The sequence below is a fragment of the Thalia democratica genome, chromosome 6, assembly GCF_965202585.1.
Source record: "Thalia democratica chromosome 6, ktThaDemo2.hap1.1, whole genome shotgun sequence".
Taxonomy (NCBI): domain Eukaryota; kingdom Metazoa; phylum Chordata; class Thaliacea; order Salpida; family Salpidae; genus Thalia; species Thalia democratica.
In genome coordinates this window covers 32,552,139-32,570,450 of record NC_139170.1, presented here as the reverse complement: position 1 = coordinate 32,570,450, position 18,312 = coordinate 32,552,139, and the positions used below count along the sequence as shown (strand labels likewise).

Sequence of the window (18,312 nt, the reverse complement as noted above, 5' to 3'; positions counted from 1 at the left end):
GTTTAGTGTAAGTATCAAATTATGATCTCACAGCTTCCCTGTTACCCCTTTACTGCTCATTCCACCCCTAAATTTACCTAATAGCCCCCAAGGGGGCCACTTGGCCCACTTTGAGAAACCCTGATCCAAATTAGTCTATTTGTTTTTTCTTTACATAATTAAATCTATATAAAAACAAACATTTTTATTCGCTCACTCAAGTATATACAAATGACACCAATAGTGCAAAAAAAAACTTTTATTTACATGATTAATAATAGAAAAACTGAAAAAAGTATAAAAGAGCCTGCAACCAAACAAAGACTAATTTAAAATCTGTTTCAAGAATATTTTGTTTGTAAACGTCAATTATGTTTAAGGCGTTCGTCAAAATAGAGTTTAAATCGTTTCCAAAATGTCAGTAGTAGTAAAAGTATTTATTTTAAGTTTCTACTATGTCTACTAAACTAAATGCTGAAATTTTAAACCAGTAAGCAGTACCTAACTGAAGTAAAAAATGCAGCGAAAGCATAAACTATCAAAAGGCAAATAAAATATTTTAAACAACTTCACGAATCATCCACCTCATCTTCTTTAGAGCCGTAAAAGGGTACTTGTCGAAGTAATACCAGAACATATACTCCTGACCTCTACTTCCACCCACTTCGTATTTGCCGCTCAAGTTCTGATCGAGACAGTAGTGGTACCAGTTGCCTCCATTTCCACCGTAGAAAGAAGCACAATTTATATCATCTGGGTTATTGTCCACATATAAAGGTACTAAAAGGTCTGTTGTGGTGGTTTCTGAGTGCATCATAGACTGTTAAGTAAAAAATTGTTAACCGTGTTGTAAAATGTTTTAAGTCGTTATGAATATAAGTTGTATCTATACCGTATCAAAATCTTTTTTCGTGTATATAGTATTGGTTTATTGTTGAACTGTTTTTAAATAACACTTAACACACAATCATAGAAGTTTTAAAAGTAAATAAATTCTGTTAACCATGTTTTAATAAAATTATTCTTAAAGAAAATTATAAAAATGGTTCATCACTTAATTTTAGATGAATATTTATAAGTTTAGCTAACAATTAAAAATTTTTAACAGGATATTTGATAAAAAATTAATAAAAGATTAATTAAATCTAATTTATATAACTTTTGTGGTTGGTAGAACACCGACCTAGTCAAATAACAATAAAACAGTAACCAACGAAGCTGATATAATTTAAACTTGATCGTATCAAACTCGATCATATAAACTTAATCCTTTAAAACTTGATTATATTAATATCAATTTTATTGTTATCTTTTAAAAAAGTATAATATTCATTAGGTATGGAATGATAGTACATTTAAGATTTTGTATTATTTAATATGTTGAAAACAATTTGGTATTATTTCTTGTTATAAATTGTACGCATAAAAAACAATAAAAAGTGTTTAAAGAGTACACATATAACTTGTTTTTAAATTGTATTTTTCACCATAAAAAAAAAGTTTTTAAAACCAACAGTGAATTACGCGCTTTGAAAACCAAGTTTTAAGAAATAAACTAAACAAAAATTTACCAATAAGTTAAGGCAATAAGTAACTTACTTAATAAACTATTTCTTTGGCCTCATAAAAAAATGGTTTACTTCAGTGGCGTGTCTAGAGTTTTTTTCCGTGGGGTAGCAATTTTTTTATTAAATGAATAGATAATTATACATTGTAGCTGTTAACAAAACAATTAAGAAAAATACATAATTTTCTAAAACTTTCTCAGGTAGATAAAAATGTTTAAACTCTAAACAGTTCAAAATATTTGTAAAACAGATTGCTAAACCCAGTTCTTTAATTTTTAGTAATACAAGTAAATTTTAATCCTAAGTCATGTTAATGTTGTCAATGTGAAAATTTTGGCTTACAATCTGAAGATAACATGTGTAACAAAAACTTTTATACGTAAGAGACTAAAAACATAGTATTAATCAAAATTAGTAATTAAATTGTCTTTAAAAGAGAAAAAAATATTAATGCTATGAAATTCAGTTACATTGTCAAACTAAAAGTGTATAAACTATATAAAAAAATACATGGTTGCCACTGATCAAGCTGAGAAAAATTTCCTGACATTTCGTGACTTTTTACCAAAATTTTCCTGACTTTTCTATTTCAAACTCTTAAATTAAACTCATTCTAAAATACATAATCTAACACTTGAAACTATATAAATCTTTCAATCTAATTTTAATACAGGTTAAAAACAACAGTTTTTTGCTGTATTCTATCATCAAACTTCCAGTACATCACTTAAACGATCTGTGTATGATTGATGTTTGTAATAAACAGCTCTATCAGCAAAATACTTGTATAATTACCTTATAAACACAGTTTGTCTGAAAAAAGACACAATTTTTTAGCATTTCCTAGCATAAATGTATCTAGATAAACAAACAACATATAAGGAACATTTACAATTAAAACCTTGAATTAACTTTCACAACTAAAATCTTAAAACATTAACAAATTTTTACAGTTGAAACCTTAAAACATTAAAAAACACAATTTTTTAGAATTTCCTAGCATAAATGTATCTAAATAAACAAAACGATATATAAGGAACTTTTACAACTAAAACCTTAAATCAATAAGAAACTTTCACAGCTCAAACCTTAAAACAATAACGAATTTTTACAGATAAAACATTAAAACAATAAAGAACTTAATCAAATACTGTTTTTTTTTAATGTATGTACTAATATTTATTTTCTGTTTTTTTATTAGCACTTCAACCTCTTCATCCAATGAAGATATAGTTTCCTTCATCTGGTCTGCATTCCGCTTCAATATACACATTAACTTGTTACATAAAATACTAAACTAATTGCTTAGTTATAAAGAACTCAATTATTTACTTAAACAAAAAACACTTTGATTCTAAAATTATGCTAGATAAACTTTGGTGTATATATCACAGTTTCACTATGGAAGTGTCCTTGCTACAGATCATCAATACTAAAAAGCTTACAAAATCTGCTTGTTCAAGTAGGGTACTTGTTCATTATGTTAATAGAAAATTTTAGCATTTTTATAAAGGATATTTTACTAATTTATACCAGATGAAGAAGGCATTGGAAATAAAACTAAATATTTTTATAATTTTCTAAGAAAATTTTGGAATTTTTTTCTGACTTTGATAGATTTTTAATTAATTTTCACCATTTGAAGGCTATGGAAAACAAGGAATTTTGTAAATTTAAACTGACAAAATCTGACTTTTTTTTAAATTCAATCAAATTTCCTGACTTATCCTGACTTTTTTGCAAAACCCCCTATTTTTTCCTGAATTTTGTAATTTTTTTAAATTTTTCCTGACATTTCCTGATTTCCTGACCGAGTGGCAACCCAGAATATATAATTACGAAAATGCAATTTAATAAAGCAAACACTTTGAGCGTTAATTCATTCAGAAATAATTTTTAAAACACCTAACCTTAAGTTTCATTTTTAAATAAATAGTTTTATTAAATGTAAAGTTTTATATACTTTATACATTTTTTTATACAAAAAAATAAAACTACGTCATTAGCTTGCTTTCATTGATTAAACTAAATCAAATTAAAAAAAAAAGTTTTAGTTGATAGCAAAAAGTTAACAACTGGATATGAACATTAGTAAACTATTTAAATTAAAACTATACTCAATCGCTTTTTTATTTAATAAGTTTCTCAGGGGTCGTACAGGAAACAGGAAATTAGTCAAAACACGCCCTTGGTTTACTTATATAAATTAAACATTGATGTATTGTTTCAATTTAAAACTTTAATATTTTTAAAATTAAATGACTATTTCATTTTAATTGTAACCAGTTTGATAAGATCAAGCTTCAAAATTTTATTTAAGCTTAGATTTTAATTTTGGTTATACTTGAAAAGTTTTACTTTCTGCAGATGTTTAGTTTTAAGTGCAAATGTTAACTTTGATAAAAGTCAATAGTTTGAGCATTAGTAGTATCAAAAAATAGAAATGATAAACAGCGCAGAAATAATACTTTACAGTAAATTTAAAGAGGTGTTAAAATTTCACTTTGTTAATGTAATGTTTTAGTGAATTGAAATGACGTAGGCAGTTTTATGTGAACTATAAAAACAAGAATCTTGAAATATGTCGCGAAGAAGTGTACAAAATTAATTCAATACAGCAAAACTTTTAAAAGCCTCTAGATATTAAACAAAACTCGTATTTCATTTAATCTTGTAATTTTAGCATTCAAAACTTCAATAGTTTGTAAATTAGCAGAAGCAATTTCGTTAATATAAACAAAAACTTTGATAAAAAAGGAAAGTTTACCGAAACAATAAATTTTCAAAAGAACGAATTTAATACGATCTATTTTAAAGGAACGAGTCTAAAATTAGCAAGTTTAAAAGAAAATCGAGTTTGATATGACCTAGTTTAATTTGATTGAGTATAGTATGATCGACCTTGATGTAATTGAATTTAATATGATTGAGTATAATATGATCGCGAGTTAGAAATAATAGTAAACTGTAATTTTAATAATGATAGATTAAAACTAAATACTTCTTCTAATACTACCTACGCTACCGAAGAAGGAGTTCATATCAAATGTAAGTCTATAGTTGTTTAAACCATCAGCTATTTTGAAGTTTCTAAAAAAATAATTATTCAAAAATTAAATCAAATAGTTATTAAACTGTTTTATAAAATATTTACATTAGAAACTAGGCTTTAAAACAGGTATCAAGTATTTTATCTTCCATTATTCAATTCTTTCGTACTATTTTTAAAATTGAATAAAACTATATTTTTAATGGGTTGTCTAGTTTCAACAATTAAACTCATATTATTTTAATTATTTTAAGCAACAAGACGAACATTACTTAAGTAGTTTTATTACAAATTATATTGTTGTTTTTAATATACTATTTAGTTTTTACACAGAAGTTATTATTTAAAATTATTACTTGTTTAACAAGTTTAATGTTTTATTTAAAGTTGTCAACTTAGAACTACTTAGTGTAAATCATTACTTAAAAGCGTATTCAAAGACAACAGTATATGTTAAAAAAGTGTTAAAATTTACTTACGTTAAGGTGGTTGTGGACAAATAATCTATATATTAGATTTTCTTTTTTTTCATTTTGATCTTAACTAAAAAAACAAAAAATAAACTGTTTTTAAAATAGAGTGCTATATATATTGACTTTCAGTTGAAAAAAAAAACAGAAATTACTTTGTTTCTACTGATGAGAAAATAAATACTTTTCTAAAACAAACTAACTTATACTCAGCATATTTTTCTTCTCCTCTGAAACTTGTCATCTCAATTCTGAGCTGGTAGTTTCTTCCATCGCTGGTTATTTTGTTGATTGTTTTCAAACCTGTTTAGTTTAAGTGAAAATGCTAGCTTAATGTTTTTGTATTATATTGTATTCATTAGATTTGGTCTCTATAACTAATTAAAATTCTTACCTAACCAGAACTCTCCATTAATATCTCCAAAGAAGTTTTCGTAAGATGTCCAATTTCTTGCAAAGTCAACAGATCCATCAAACCTATTATGAATCACCTTTAAAAATATAAAATTAATTGATTATATTGCGGGTACATAAAACACTAAAAAACTGTAAAGACTTTTTTTTCTATACTACAATTTAAACACTATACATACAAGAAAAATATTAAATGCGTACTTTAATGTTTGATTTTTCTAACAAACTCTTCGTCAACTTATTTGGTCTATTTAATAAACAAGATGTAACAACTTATAGGTGGAAAAATATAAAAATTCAACTCAATATTTTTTATTCAAAACAGTTTTATTCTTTTCGATTGCAAATAAGTTCATTTAATTGTAAATAAATTATAGGTAATTTTATCATAATAAACCAAAAAATTTCATTACCCTTCTCTAAATTAAAATTGGGTAAATTAGAGCAATTTTAGTTGTTTATTTATAGGTCGTGTTTCTAATAGTTCTCTGTTACCCATTCGACCCTTTAGAAAAGTTAGATTAAACGTAATAAAAAATCAATTTATTTGACTTTTTTTAGTAGTTTACTTCTACTAAAAGCTCAAATCTTTATTTAATTTTTCGATATCAAATAAAACTTAGTCAGTATTTTTAATGAACTACGTTGAAATGAATTAGTTTTATAAGTTGTTTTGTGGAAAAAAGGTAGGTACTAATAAACTTTATATAATTATGAACGGAGCACATTTGAAAAAGGAAAATTTTAATTCAAAACTAGCCAACGAAAAGTGTTTAAAAAGTAATTTTTGAATTATTTTACAACTCCGAAGGTTTAATTTTTAACTGAGAAAGTTTTACCAAACCATATGTTGTTTTTGTTTTTAGAACATTAGAAAAACCTTAAATGTACAATTTTTTCCACCTAAGTGATAAACAAATGCTCACGTCTTTTTTAAGTTTGTTTTAAAACATACAAATAGTTTTTAATTTAAGTTTTTTTTCTAAACTATTTATTCTAATCATATAAAGCTATATATTTATTCTTTCAAAAATTTATTTTGCAAACTAAGTTTCGGTCAAAGACCTCTTTTTTGACCGAAACTTAGTTTGCAAAATAAATTTTTGAAAGAATAAATATATTACTTCTCCTCCAGCAGTTGAGATATGTCTATTTGTTTTCTTAAAACCAAAACATATAACATAAAGCTATATAATTTATTTACATATTATTGAATGAGTTTATCTATTATTGGTTTCTAATTTTGACTAGAACTTCGTTTTAAGTTTTATATGTGTTAAAGATTTCGTTATATATGTTAGCTTCACAATGTTAGGCAAAAATTTCACATTGTCAATAATAAGACGACTTAAGTTTATATTTGAACTATTCAATGAAAATTAAAAAAACTCGATTACTTATACAGATTTTTTAACCTGTTTTACTGGTACTTCAAAACTTTTTAAAGTTTGAAGAATTTTTTGTACCTGAGATAATTTAAATTTTGATGTAGTATTTTAAAGATTACTAACAAAATATACTACAGAAAAGACTCTAATATTGAACAAAAAAATATATACAACCCAAATGAAAATAGTCTAGACACGCCACTGGTTTATATGTTATTTAGTAGCAAAATTAAGCAACGAAAAAATAACACAAAGTTATATACATATATTGTATTCATATTCAAACTAGTTCTAGTGTTTAAGTAACATAGTTGTTAAGACATCAGATAGCAAATTATTTGGCTAAAAAGCTAGAATAAAATTTATAAAGGTTTTCATTTTTGAGTTGTTTAAAAACTTTTATAACGTTATAAATACTTACAGTCCATCCTCCATTAGCTGATCTCATTTCACAAAACAGTTTAACATTTTTTTTACCAACTAGGAAACTGTAAACTCCTGATTTTCTACTCATACCTGGTTTTTGTAGTGATTGACATTCTGTAAAAGTAAAAAAGCATATATTTATACAACTTTGCTTATTTAAAATTGTAGTATGAAGTTTATAAATAAAATTTGTATTTATATTTTGAACTAATAGACTTTAGAATTTTAGGAGTTTTGACTTATAAAGTAGTATTTAGTGTTCAATTATCAACAAATAAAAGTTATTCTATGAGTTTACAAACTTTTGTTATGTTATATCTAAAGTAAATTTTAAACCTTTTTTTAACCTCAGCAGAAAACTTTATAAGATATACCAAATTAATTTAACGATTAAAAAAACTAAACTAACTATTACTAAAATAGTCTGAATAACAGAACTGAATCCAAGTTCAGCTACAGTGCAGATTATTACTTATTTACATAGATTATGTTTTTTACTAAAACGCCTTTCCGGATAACAGAAATCTATTTTATTAGTTAAAGGGAAACTTGTTGTCTTTACACATATAGTTTTGTTTTAGTTTTTAATATGTAAGGTATGATATTTGTCTTAATTTCTAATAAATGTATGCCTTTACATAAACTATGGTTTAATTCGTATAGTAAGTTTATATATATACACACTTATATATTTCTATATATTTAGTTTAACTTACTATACGAAATAAACACAACATTCTATAAAAGTAAACATTCAAAATAAATATGACTAAAAACTATACCGTAAATAGTTAAACAATTTTCTACGTTTAGTCAAACAAAAAACGCTTTATTACTCTAAAGAGAACTAGAAGTTTTAAGTGTAACGACAAAAGGTTTCCGTAAAACTAATAACATAATTAACTTTTTTACAAAAAATATTTTTGGAAAACACACATCTAATAAGAATAAGTAAAAATCTACACTGTAGCTGAGTTAGGATTTACTTCATTTGTTCAGATAGTTTATGTTATATATTTTGTTTTAAACCATAAAGTTATTTATTAAATCGTAAAACCTTTCAATGATTAGAAGGATAGCTTTTTATTTTTCAATCAGATATAAATTTAAAAATGTTTGTACATGCATACAACAAATTTTGGTTGTTGATATTTGAACAATAAATACTAGTTGTAAATTCAATAAACATCTTAAAAATATAATTCAAAATATAAACACAAAATGTATTTCATAATTTAATGATGAAAGTTAAACTAAATACAAAAAAATTAGTTTACATTTAAACTCTTTATTTCTACTTTAAGAAGAATATATAGAACATACTCTATTCATGGTTGCCACGGATCAAGCTGAGAAAAATCTCCTGACTTTTCCTGACTTTTTACCAAAATTTTCCTGATTTTTCTAAATCAAATTCTTAAATTAAACTTATTCTAAAATACATAATCTAACACTTGAAACTATATAAAGCTTTCAATCTAATTTTAATACAGGTTAATAACTACAGTCATCAAACTATCAGTACATTTATTGAACCATCTGTGTATGATTGATGTTTGTAATAAACAGCTCTATCAGCAAAATACTTGTATTATTACCTTATAAACACAGCTTGTCTGAAAAAAGACACAATTTTTTAGCATTTCCTAGCATAAATGTATCTAGATAAACAAACCTTCTGCTGCGGAGACTTTCAACAGCTTTTGTAACAAATACTCTACATTCTTTATTAAAATTTAAGGTATTTTGTTCCTCAACTAGCTTTTTTTTTCATCAAACTTGAAAGCAAATTGGTTGCTGCACAACCAAGATCAAAGGCAGGTTTCAGGGAAGCTTGATCATTCAATTCAATCTTGAATAACTTGGGAAGGCTGAGGTTCGAAACTACCCCGTCTTTCATAAAGATACACAGCAATTTAATCACCAAGCACGAAATGTCCTCATACATAAAGGCAACAATAGGCTGAGTAATCTGGTATAGTGTCAAAAAAGGTTGCATGAGAGATGCTACATAACTAAAGAAATGCATCTTCACTAAGACAAGATAATCAGCCACTGCATCCCTTACGACTCGATAACATCTGCTGTCATGGCATTTACTCTTTGGACCTAACTTCCAAACATGAATTTCTTTTTTTATGTTTGGTCAAATTTCGATGGCCAATCAGCCACTAATATCTCTCTTATAACTTATTTTATAAAATTAAACAAATTTGAAAAAAATATAAAGAGGTAAAGTATACACATTAACTTGTTACATAAAATACTAAACTAACTGCTTAGTTATAAAGAACTCAATTATTTACTTAAACAAAAAACACTTTGATTCTAAAATTATGCTAGATAAACTTATGTGTATATATCACAGTTTCACTATGGAAGTGTACTTGCTACAGATCATCAATACTAAAAAGCTTACAAAATCTGCTTGTTCAAGTAGGGTACTTGATCAATATGTTAATAGAAAATTTTTGCAGTTTTATAAACGATATTTTACTTATTTTGACGAGGTGAAGGCATTCCAAAAATAATAAATATTTTTGTAAGTTTCTAGGAAAATTTTGGAATTTTTTTCTGACTTTAAAGGACTTTTAATTAATTTTTACCATTTGAAGGCTTTGGAAAACAAGGAAATTTGTAAATTTAAACTGACAAAATGTGACTTTTTTTTTAAATTTTATCAAATTTCCTGACTTTTCCTGACTTTTATTCAAAACCCCCCATTTTTTCCTGAGTTTTCCTGACTTTTGTCATTTTTTTTTAATTTTTCCTGACTTTTTCTGATTTCCTGACTTTTCCTGACCGAGTGGCAACCCTGTCTATTAATTGAGTTTTGAAAATTATTTCTTTATGTGTTTATCTTGTTCAATTTTTTCTTAAGTCCTCTGTTTAAGTGACTTAGATTATGGGTGCAATACTATTGTTAAGTAATACAAATAGTATAACTAATACAAAAACTTTATATATCATATGAGGGTTTGTGAACGAGATTAAAACCTTTATCTATTATTATTAGTTAAACTTACTTTCAAAGTTACAACAAACTCAGCACTAAAATTTTTGTTTCTTTTTTGGTACACACTTTGGAGCGATTAGTTTCCACATTCCATTGTCAAATCCATCATTTATACAGTAATTAATTGTTAAACAAGTGTCGTCTATTTCGAAGCCTAGTAAGAGTAATTGATTAATAAAAGTGTATAAAGTTTGTTTTTGAGAAGATATATCTTAAACATTTTTAACGAATTGTAACAACTTTTAAAAGAATATGACTAAAAAGACTATAAGTGTCAAAGTTGCGTTATTTTTTAGTAGTAGACTGCCGTTAGGGTTAAAAAATAAAATACTACTTTTTTTAACTTAAAATACACATATTATCTATTTTAAAAACACGAACTTACTAATTACATTTAGGTTAAAACATATTTAGATTTCAAATTGTAAAATGTTTTGTTTGTTCAGTTTTTGTAAGCAAATAACAAAGCATTCCCTTATATAAGTATTTAAGTAAAATAAAGATAAATATTTACTTACCTGGAATACAAGAATAAGTACATTCGCTTCCAACTTTGTTATCAAGAGTACATTGTATATTACCATTAGAAATTTCCTCTAAATTCGGACAATCTGTAACAGTGATAGTTTAAATATACTAGTTTTTATATTCGTTGTTTAATGATGTAAATTTTTATTTTGCAATGCAATTTCGATTAAAAAACATTCCATCAAATTGTTGATTTTAAGTATATATTAGATTAGTTTTATAAAAACAGTTTAAACTAAAATAAATCTTGAATATTGAAATTGATCACTAGATAGTATGAATTTTTTAGAAAGTTCAATAAATAAATAAAACTTTTTTTAAACTATACAATTTTAGCTTACTTTGTACTTTTTTAGCTCTAACTGATAACAAAATAAAGGCGTAGATGAAAAGAAGTTTCATGTTTACAGAAAAAAACTGTAAAATATACTAAATCTACATTAAAAATATAGAAATAAATAGTTTATAAAAAATAGTTGTACTTTTCTTATTAATCTTATGTTATTTAATTTTATATAATTATTTCACCTTTAAATTGCATTTCAGTTTTATTAAACTGACACAGTAACTAATTATTTAGTACTTTTTAAAACTTAGCTAAGTTATAATTTAAAAGCATGTACTAATAAAAAAACTATATAAACAATTTATCGTTTACTACGTGTAAAATTGAAAAATCCTAGTTAGAATATAATTATATCATTTTAGTGTTAAAATATTAAAATTTTTGCACAACTAATAAATTTAAACTAAATTCATAAAAACAAAACAAATCTTACTTACAAAAAAACTAATTACTAACACAAAAAAATAAAGCAAATGATAATTTATTATTGCAAGGAAAGTTTACATTCACGATACAAAATTTCATAACTTCCTTATTAAGTTAAAAATCAAAAATGTTGCACTATTATGTAAAGAAACGTGATATTATCGCAAATATTTAGTAAGATACTGTTTCAATAGTTCTACAAGATGTTATTCTGAAAATTTTTAATCACTATAAACTAGCACTACCATTAGTTAGGTAAAATATAAAAACAAGCTTTGTAAAAACTAGTCTTGAACACTTATAATTTTTTATATAGTACTAAAAATGTAAAACCTGTCGTTAAAGTTATTTTAAAATCTTTATAAAGTACTTTTTTGCTTAATGACAATTTATTAATTTTAAGTTATTTTATTTTTACAAAAAGAAGTAAAGTTTGATATTTTTGTGTGTCTCATTGCTTAATCTACTATGATGTACTTTTCAACACATCAGATTTAAAATACAAAGTACTTCTAAGTAAATAAAAATCATTTGATTAGTAGCTAAGATATATGTAATAAACTAAACAAAAAAAAGACTTCTTTTTAAAAATGATATACCACAGGTCGTTTCGCACAAAATCAGACAAAATCGGACATAATCGCACCCTGTCACTTTTGCACTGAGCGATAAATTGCACATATAACTAAATTTATATAAATTTATATAATATATTTGTTGGTGGGGGGACGATTTTTAATTTTTGATAAACTTACACTAGATATTCTTGAGTTGCAGATGAAGAACAAAAAAAAAAGGTTTTAGGTGAATTTATTAGTAATTTTGAAACTTACACTACATATTTTTGAGTTGCAGATGAAGTGCAAAAAAGGCCTTAGATGTTTTAAATGGTAGTCTTGTTGAAGGGGCAATATCCTATTTAAAGATGGCAATTTGAAAAAAAAAGTTCGGGAAACCCTGCTTTAGAGTTTAAAGTACCATTAAGATTTTTTATTAATATTATTTAAATAAATAATAATCATGATGACAAATTCTAAATTAACATAATCTGAGTTGTTTTTTTATTTTCATTTGAATATCCAAAACTTGCCAAAGTACACTATAAAAACTTAAAACCTATTATTTGCTTCAGTTGAGGGATTTTCAAGTTTTGTCTCCATGGATTTCAACACCTTGGATTTTGTCAGAGTGGTTTTGTTTGAACATCAGTCGCACATCTTTTTACAAAACATAATTTCTTTACAAACTGTTGGATTTTAGTGTTTGAATAAAAAAAAATAATGGCATAGGTATGGGGATTCACTTTGACAAGTTGATCAAATGTTGTAGAGTTTTATCTGAACGATAAGATATTTAAAAGCGTTTAAAAAAGTTTAAAGTAGCTTTTGAGATATAAGGAACCAAAGTTGGTGTACTTAATTTTGAAAATTAAAGTTTTATTAAAACAACACCTGTAATCTAAAACTCTTAAATTTAATATTTTAAAATCTCAAAAAAAATCTTATAAAAATTTTGAAAAATTCTTTTAAACTTTAAAAGCAACGTTTCCTAAAAGTTTGAGGTGTCTTGCTCGAAAATTAAATGTTAAGATAGATTTTTAATAACTTTTTTAAATTTCCAAACAATTTAGCCAGAAATTTTGCGATCCATAGGTTTGAACCAGAAACTTTTTATAAAAATTACAATATCTCAAAAGTTAAGAAAGAATTTTAAACTCTATAAACACTGCAATATAGTTTTTACTTAAAGCTTTATATAAGAGCCAAAGTTATTATTTGTAAAAAAAAATTTTTGGACCCGCTATGCCCTTAATTACTAGTTAAGGTTTCAAAAATAGTTTAGAACATGAATTTAAGAAGAAAAAAAAAACTTTTAAAAAACTTAAATACTTTTTTTTTTTGCTGCAGCTCTAATTTGATAAGAATATTGAAAATAATCGATCACTTTAAATATTTACTTATTGTTAACTTACTAGGTAAAATATCAACTTTTTTTTTGGTATTCCAAATCAATTTTTTTTTTCATTTTAATGTTTCATAAATGTTTTAAAATAAAAAAAGTATAATTAAGTTTAAATTGTTAGTAAACTAAACCAAGCTCTGTTTACTCATAATCTTCAATAAAATAACACTAGTTCAAATAAATAACTAAAATATTAAAAAAATTATGAAACATTAAACATTTTAAGGGTTTTCTTTCTACTTTAAAGAAGATGGTATAATGTTCATACATGTACTTTAAAAAATAAAATAAAAATGCTGAGAAGTGAAAAAAAGTGTTATCAAAGTGTTATATGAAATTGTTAAATATGAAAATATTTAAAATATTTCGTAGGATATGTACTTTAATGTAAAAAATACTTTTCTGTATTTAAAACTCTTATGACGTATTTAATTGTGGCAAAATGCATTTTTAGTCAGTTTGTTCTACCTAATTTGAAAATGAAGTTTATAAAAAAATAAGTTGTTGATTTATGAATTTTTAATGCTTTTGTTTCAATTATTTGACTATGAATTTCATGGATTATTACGAAGCTAAATATTAACTGATAAGTAAACGTAATAAATATAAAATTGGTCTTGTTGAACTGAAAGAAGTTAAAAGCATCGTTTTAGTAACGAATGCTTATAAATTTCAAAGTAAACTTTTTATAACTTTGTAACTTATTTTTTTGAACATACAAGAAAAAATTTACCTCACAAATAGTTGATCATTGTTTACAGTTATTAAATAAATATTTGATATTTATTAAACTCCTTCACAAAATATTATAAATAACTTTATGTTTAATTTAAATAAGTTACGTATTTTTGTTTTGGAATATTAATATTCTGTAAAGTTATTTGGCAGATTCATTAAAACTAAACAAAAATAAAATTTACTTTTAGAAATATTGATTCCTCCGTAAATTTCAAACTCCGCCTGCATTTAGTTTTTCGGAGAGATTTACTTTGAATCTCCGCACATCCGTGTGTTAGAACTTCATTTCCTGTATATTTTGTTAGCGTTTCAAAAATTAAACAGAAATTTATTTAAACTGAAATCTTGTATAAAAATATAGTTTTAAGTAATTTTTAGGCAAATTTTAAATCAATAACTTTGGTTTGAAAAAAAAAACTTAACTAAAGCAGTTTATTTATACTAACCAAAAGAGAGAAGATTTAAAAGTAAATCTTTAAGTACAAATTCCATCATGTATATAATTTGTAAATATAAAACACCTGAACAAAATTTATAAGTTTAAACAAAAAAATAACAAGCAACATTATAAAAAACTAACAAAACATTTAGTATCGACACCCAACATTTTTTACAGTTAAAACTTTATTTCAATGTAAGCTGAAAACAAATTAACAACTACGATACTAAATTTGAAAGAAATTCAAAGCCTTAACCTACATATTAACATGCTCACAACTTAAACTAAATACTTTGCTACTGTATAAGCAAAGTAAAAAATGTAAATTTGAACTAATGATTTAAAAATAAAATAAAACAAACGTATATTACACTTAGTTAAGCATATAATAGATTAAAAATTGTATTTTGTTCACAAAATTAACATATATCTTATTAAACACGTACAGAAAAGATTATTTCAGTATGGAAGTGTAACTTAGTACAACAAATTACAAACAATATTTACTGTATTACAATAAAAAATAAAATTAATCAATAACTAAAGTCTTTACTAAAATTCTTCTAATGTATTACAAAAAAAAATAACTTACAAATCTTGATAACTATTCATAAAACCAATAACTAAACACTTACAAAAAAAGAAAAAATTTAAAACGAAACAAAAAATAAATAAAAAATTGTAACACAGGATTTTAATAAAATTATTCATAAGTATATCTATAAACACCTTTCGCTTAAAACTTAACTAAAAAAAAGTTGTCAAACAATAAACTATTTAGTTAAATCAAGTTAACAGCCATAAACTTAGCAAAAAACTTAAACAATTTTACTGTATAACAAGTTTTATTTAACTAAACAATAACAAATTTCAGCTTAATTAAATCAGAATGAGTGTTTAACTTATATGTAATCTACCGTTTGAAATATGTGATACAAGTTTAAGTTTTTGTATGGTTGTTCTTTTCGTGAGACCTCAAACTGCTTCTTGTGTGACATTTATAATCGCAATAGATACAAGAAAATTTCGGCTCATAATGAAATATCATGTGCTGCCTCAAACCTTCTACAGTTTTGAAAAATTTTCCTTCAGTACAAATACTGCATTTAAACGGTCTATTGTCACTGTGAGTAGCTTGATGTCTGACTAAGTTTTTTTTGTGAGCAAACCTTCTACCACAAGTCTGGCAAGAAAACGGTTTTTCTCCAGTATGAGTTCTGTAATGCATTTTAAGGCTTGTTTTGTTACGAAACACTTTCAAACAGACTTCACATTTAGTTGAACTGTCACTAGTTTTTGTGTGTTTTATAAAGCCTTGCTTGCTCGAATAACTTTCATGAGTAACTTGATGAGTGAATAACTTTTCTGTATGCAAAATATTAAATTTCTTATGATTATAAATTACTTAACTTAATACATACTGATAAATCAAAGTTTGTTATTTAATCTAGTATTCCAACTTTCTGTTCAATATTTACTTTTTTTGATAAAAGTCAAAAAAAATTGAAAAATATACTAATACAAATACACTTTGGTCGAGAAATTTATTTTAAATTTTATAAAACTTTTTTGCCATACTTCAACTCAACAAATAAAAAATTAAAAGTATAAGTTTAAAATTTTTCCTCTTAAGTCCCTTTTTCTTAATAATTAAATAAGTAACAAGTTTTGAATTTCAACTATATAATTTTTTTCAGCAAATATCCAATTTATTTTATTCAAACTTAAATTAAATAACTAATTAAATTATTAAAGAAAAAATATACTTTTAGAACTAGAAGAGCTGCCAATTTGATCACCAAACTGAACTTGCTGAACTTCTTCATCATTACTCAGAGATTTGGCAAGATCTGAACAGGATAATAAATATTTATAAACAGGTAAATACTTGTTGAAAAAATACATTTCTTTAACCTTATTACCTTCATTAGTAAACTAAAATCTTTTTACCTTCATTTTTCTTAAAACAGCCATTGTCTTCAATTGGATGTGTTTTATCAAAACAAGTTTTTTCAATTGTTTTATTTATCACAAGACCATTAAGTTTGTTATCTATGCCATTACCAGGAGCATAAATACCTGCAACACAAACTTTAAATAACATAAAAGTATAAACAATTTTATAAGTGCTTCATGTGCTATTTTAAAGATTGTTTTGTGTATAAACATACAGGGCAAAAATAACTAAAACATTAGTAAATTTAACTTCAAAATAATTTCTAAATTACAAATTCTTAAAACGAAACCTACGACTGTGCTTGGTAAAATAGAACGAATTTTATTATATACTTATAATCTTAAACTATAAAATAAAACAAGTTTACAAAAATTAAAACGTTCAACTTACTGCTTTTGCAATTTACAAATTTATTACTATTTCTAACAATTTCATCGCCAGTAGATAAACATTCGACTTTATTAAACTCAGTTTGGTTCTTCTTATTATTAGTTTTGTAAGCGTTGCTGCAATAATAGCTTAATTCAGACTATAAGAAGCTATATTAAATTGGTAGGTTTCAGAGAGAAACTTTTTCACAAAGAAACACTTGTGGATGATTTGAAACTTTTTTTATAACTGTTAGCCCATACGCCTTGAAAAGAATTAATCTTTAACTAAACCAATCAACAAAATCGGCAAAAGTCTGCAGAACAAGTCCGGACTTTCGTTTGCCGTGAGACAAGCTCAAATTTAACAAAAGGGTTGATTCGGTCGAATTGGCATGATCAACCCCTTTCTTTAACTAAACTTTAACTAATCCTTAAAATATTCAAAATGAAAAAAATACAATTAAATTAATTACAAACAGTCTAATGTTTGACTTAAACTCACACAACTTTTTTTACTTTCAAATTTTCTTTTAAACCATTTACTTCATTGACAAGTTTTTTGTTTGATATTGTCAGTTGTTTGTTTTCAATTTGCAAATGTTCCACTTGAGTTTGAAAGTAAAAGTTATCAGATTGCAGCTTTTCAATAATTTCTTTTAGATTTACCAAAAGTAAATTAGCTTGGTTTGATATATCTAAGAATAAAAGCATTATAAAGTACTTTTGATTAAATATGGTTTAAAACATATCAGAATTGGTTAAAATTCATATTAAAACTTGAATTTAAAATTTTAGATTTACATAAGTTTATAACTTTAGTATCGTATAAAGAAAAATCATAAAGTATATTTGTAGAGAATAACCTAAAAATGAAAACTTAACTTACCTTCAACCAGAAGAAAGTTTTCAGATGTAGATTCCATTATGCAATTTATTAGTATAAAAAGTTAATTTAATTAAAACAAATTTAACCTAAAATACTTAATTTAATACTGTAAAACTTTATTTAGATTTAAAATGTAAAGCTTTAAGCATTTAACACTTAAAACCTTATTTTAAGGCCATATAGAATTCAAGTTGTTTTTTTACAAATGAATCTTTTTATTGTAGACTTTCATCTTGGCTATTTCGTATAACAAATTTTAAGTATCTTTAAAAATATAAGAGGTTAGCTCAATAGGTTCCTAACTTAACAAAAACGAAAAAAAACTATTCTACTTAAAATTTACTTTTTC

At 24.6% G+C, this 18,312-nt stretch overlaps 1 protein-coding gene across 1 annotated transcript; it reads right to left on the bottom strand.

Annotated features, from left to right (window-relative positions):
• Positions 1 to 538: 538 nt before the first annotated feature.
• LOC145838991 (fibrinogen-like protein A) lies at positions 539 to 18,000 on the bottom strand. Its single transcript, XM_082946607.1, has 8 exons — positions 17,964 to 18,000; positions 16,516 to 16,599; positions 10,829 to 10,921; positions 7,290 to 7,408; positions 5,461 to 5,557; positions 5,270 to 5,369; positions 4,568 to 4,637; positions 539 to 799 (listed from the first exon to the last, which is right to left on the bottom strand). Exons 1-8 carry the CDS (start codon positions 17,998 to 18,000, stop codon positions 539 to 541), a joined length of 861 nt encoding a protein of 286 aa, XP_082802733.1.
• Positions 18,001 to 18,312: the final 312 nt, after the last annotated feature.

Coding starts and splice junctions, on each gene's coding strand:
- LOC145838991 (XM_082946607.1), bottom strand. CDS start 18,000: ATGGAATCTACATCTGAAAACTTTCTTCTGGTTGAAG. Junction 10,922..16,515: donor CAGCTCTTCTAGTTCTAAAA/GTATATTTTTTC, acceptor TCACTGTTACAG/ATTGTCCGAATTTAGAGGAA. Junction 5,370..5,460: donor TAATGGAGAGTTCTGGTTAG/GTAAGAATTTTA, acceptor TAAACTAAACAG/GTTTGAAAACAATCAACAAA.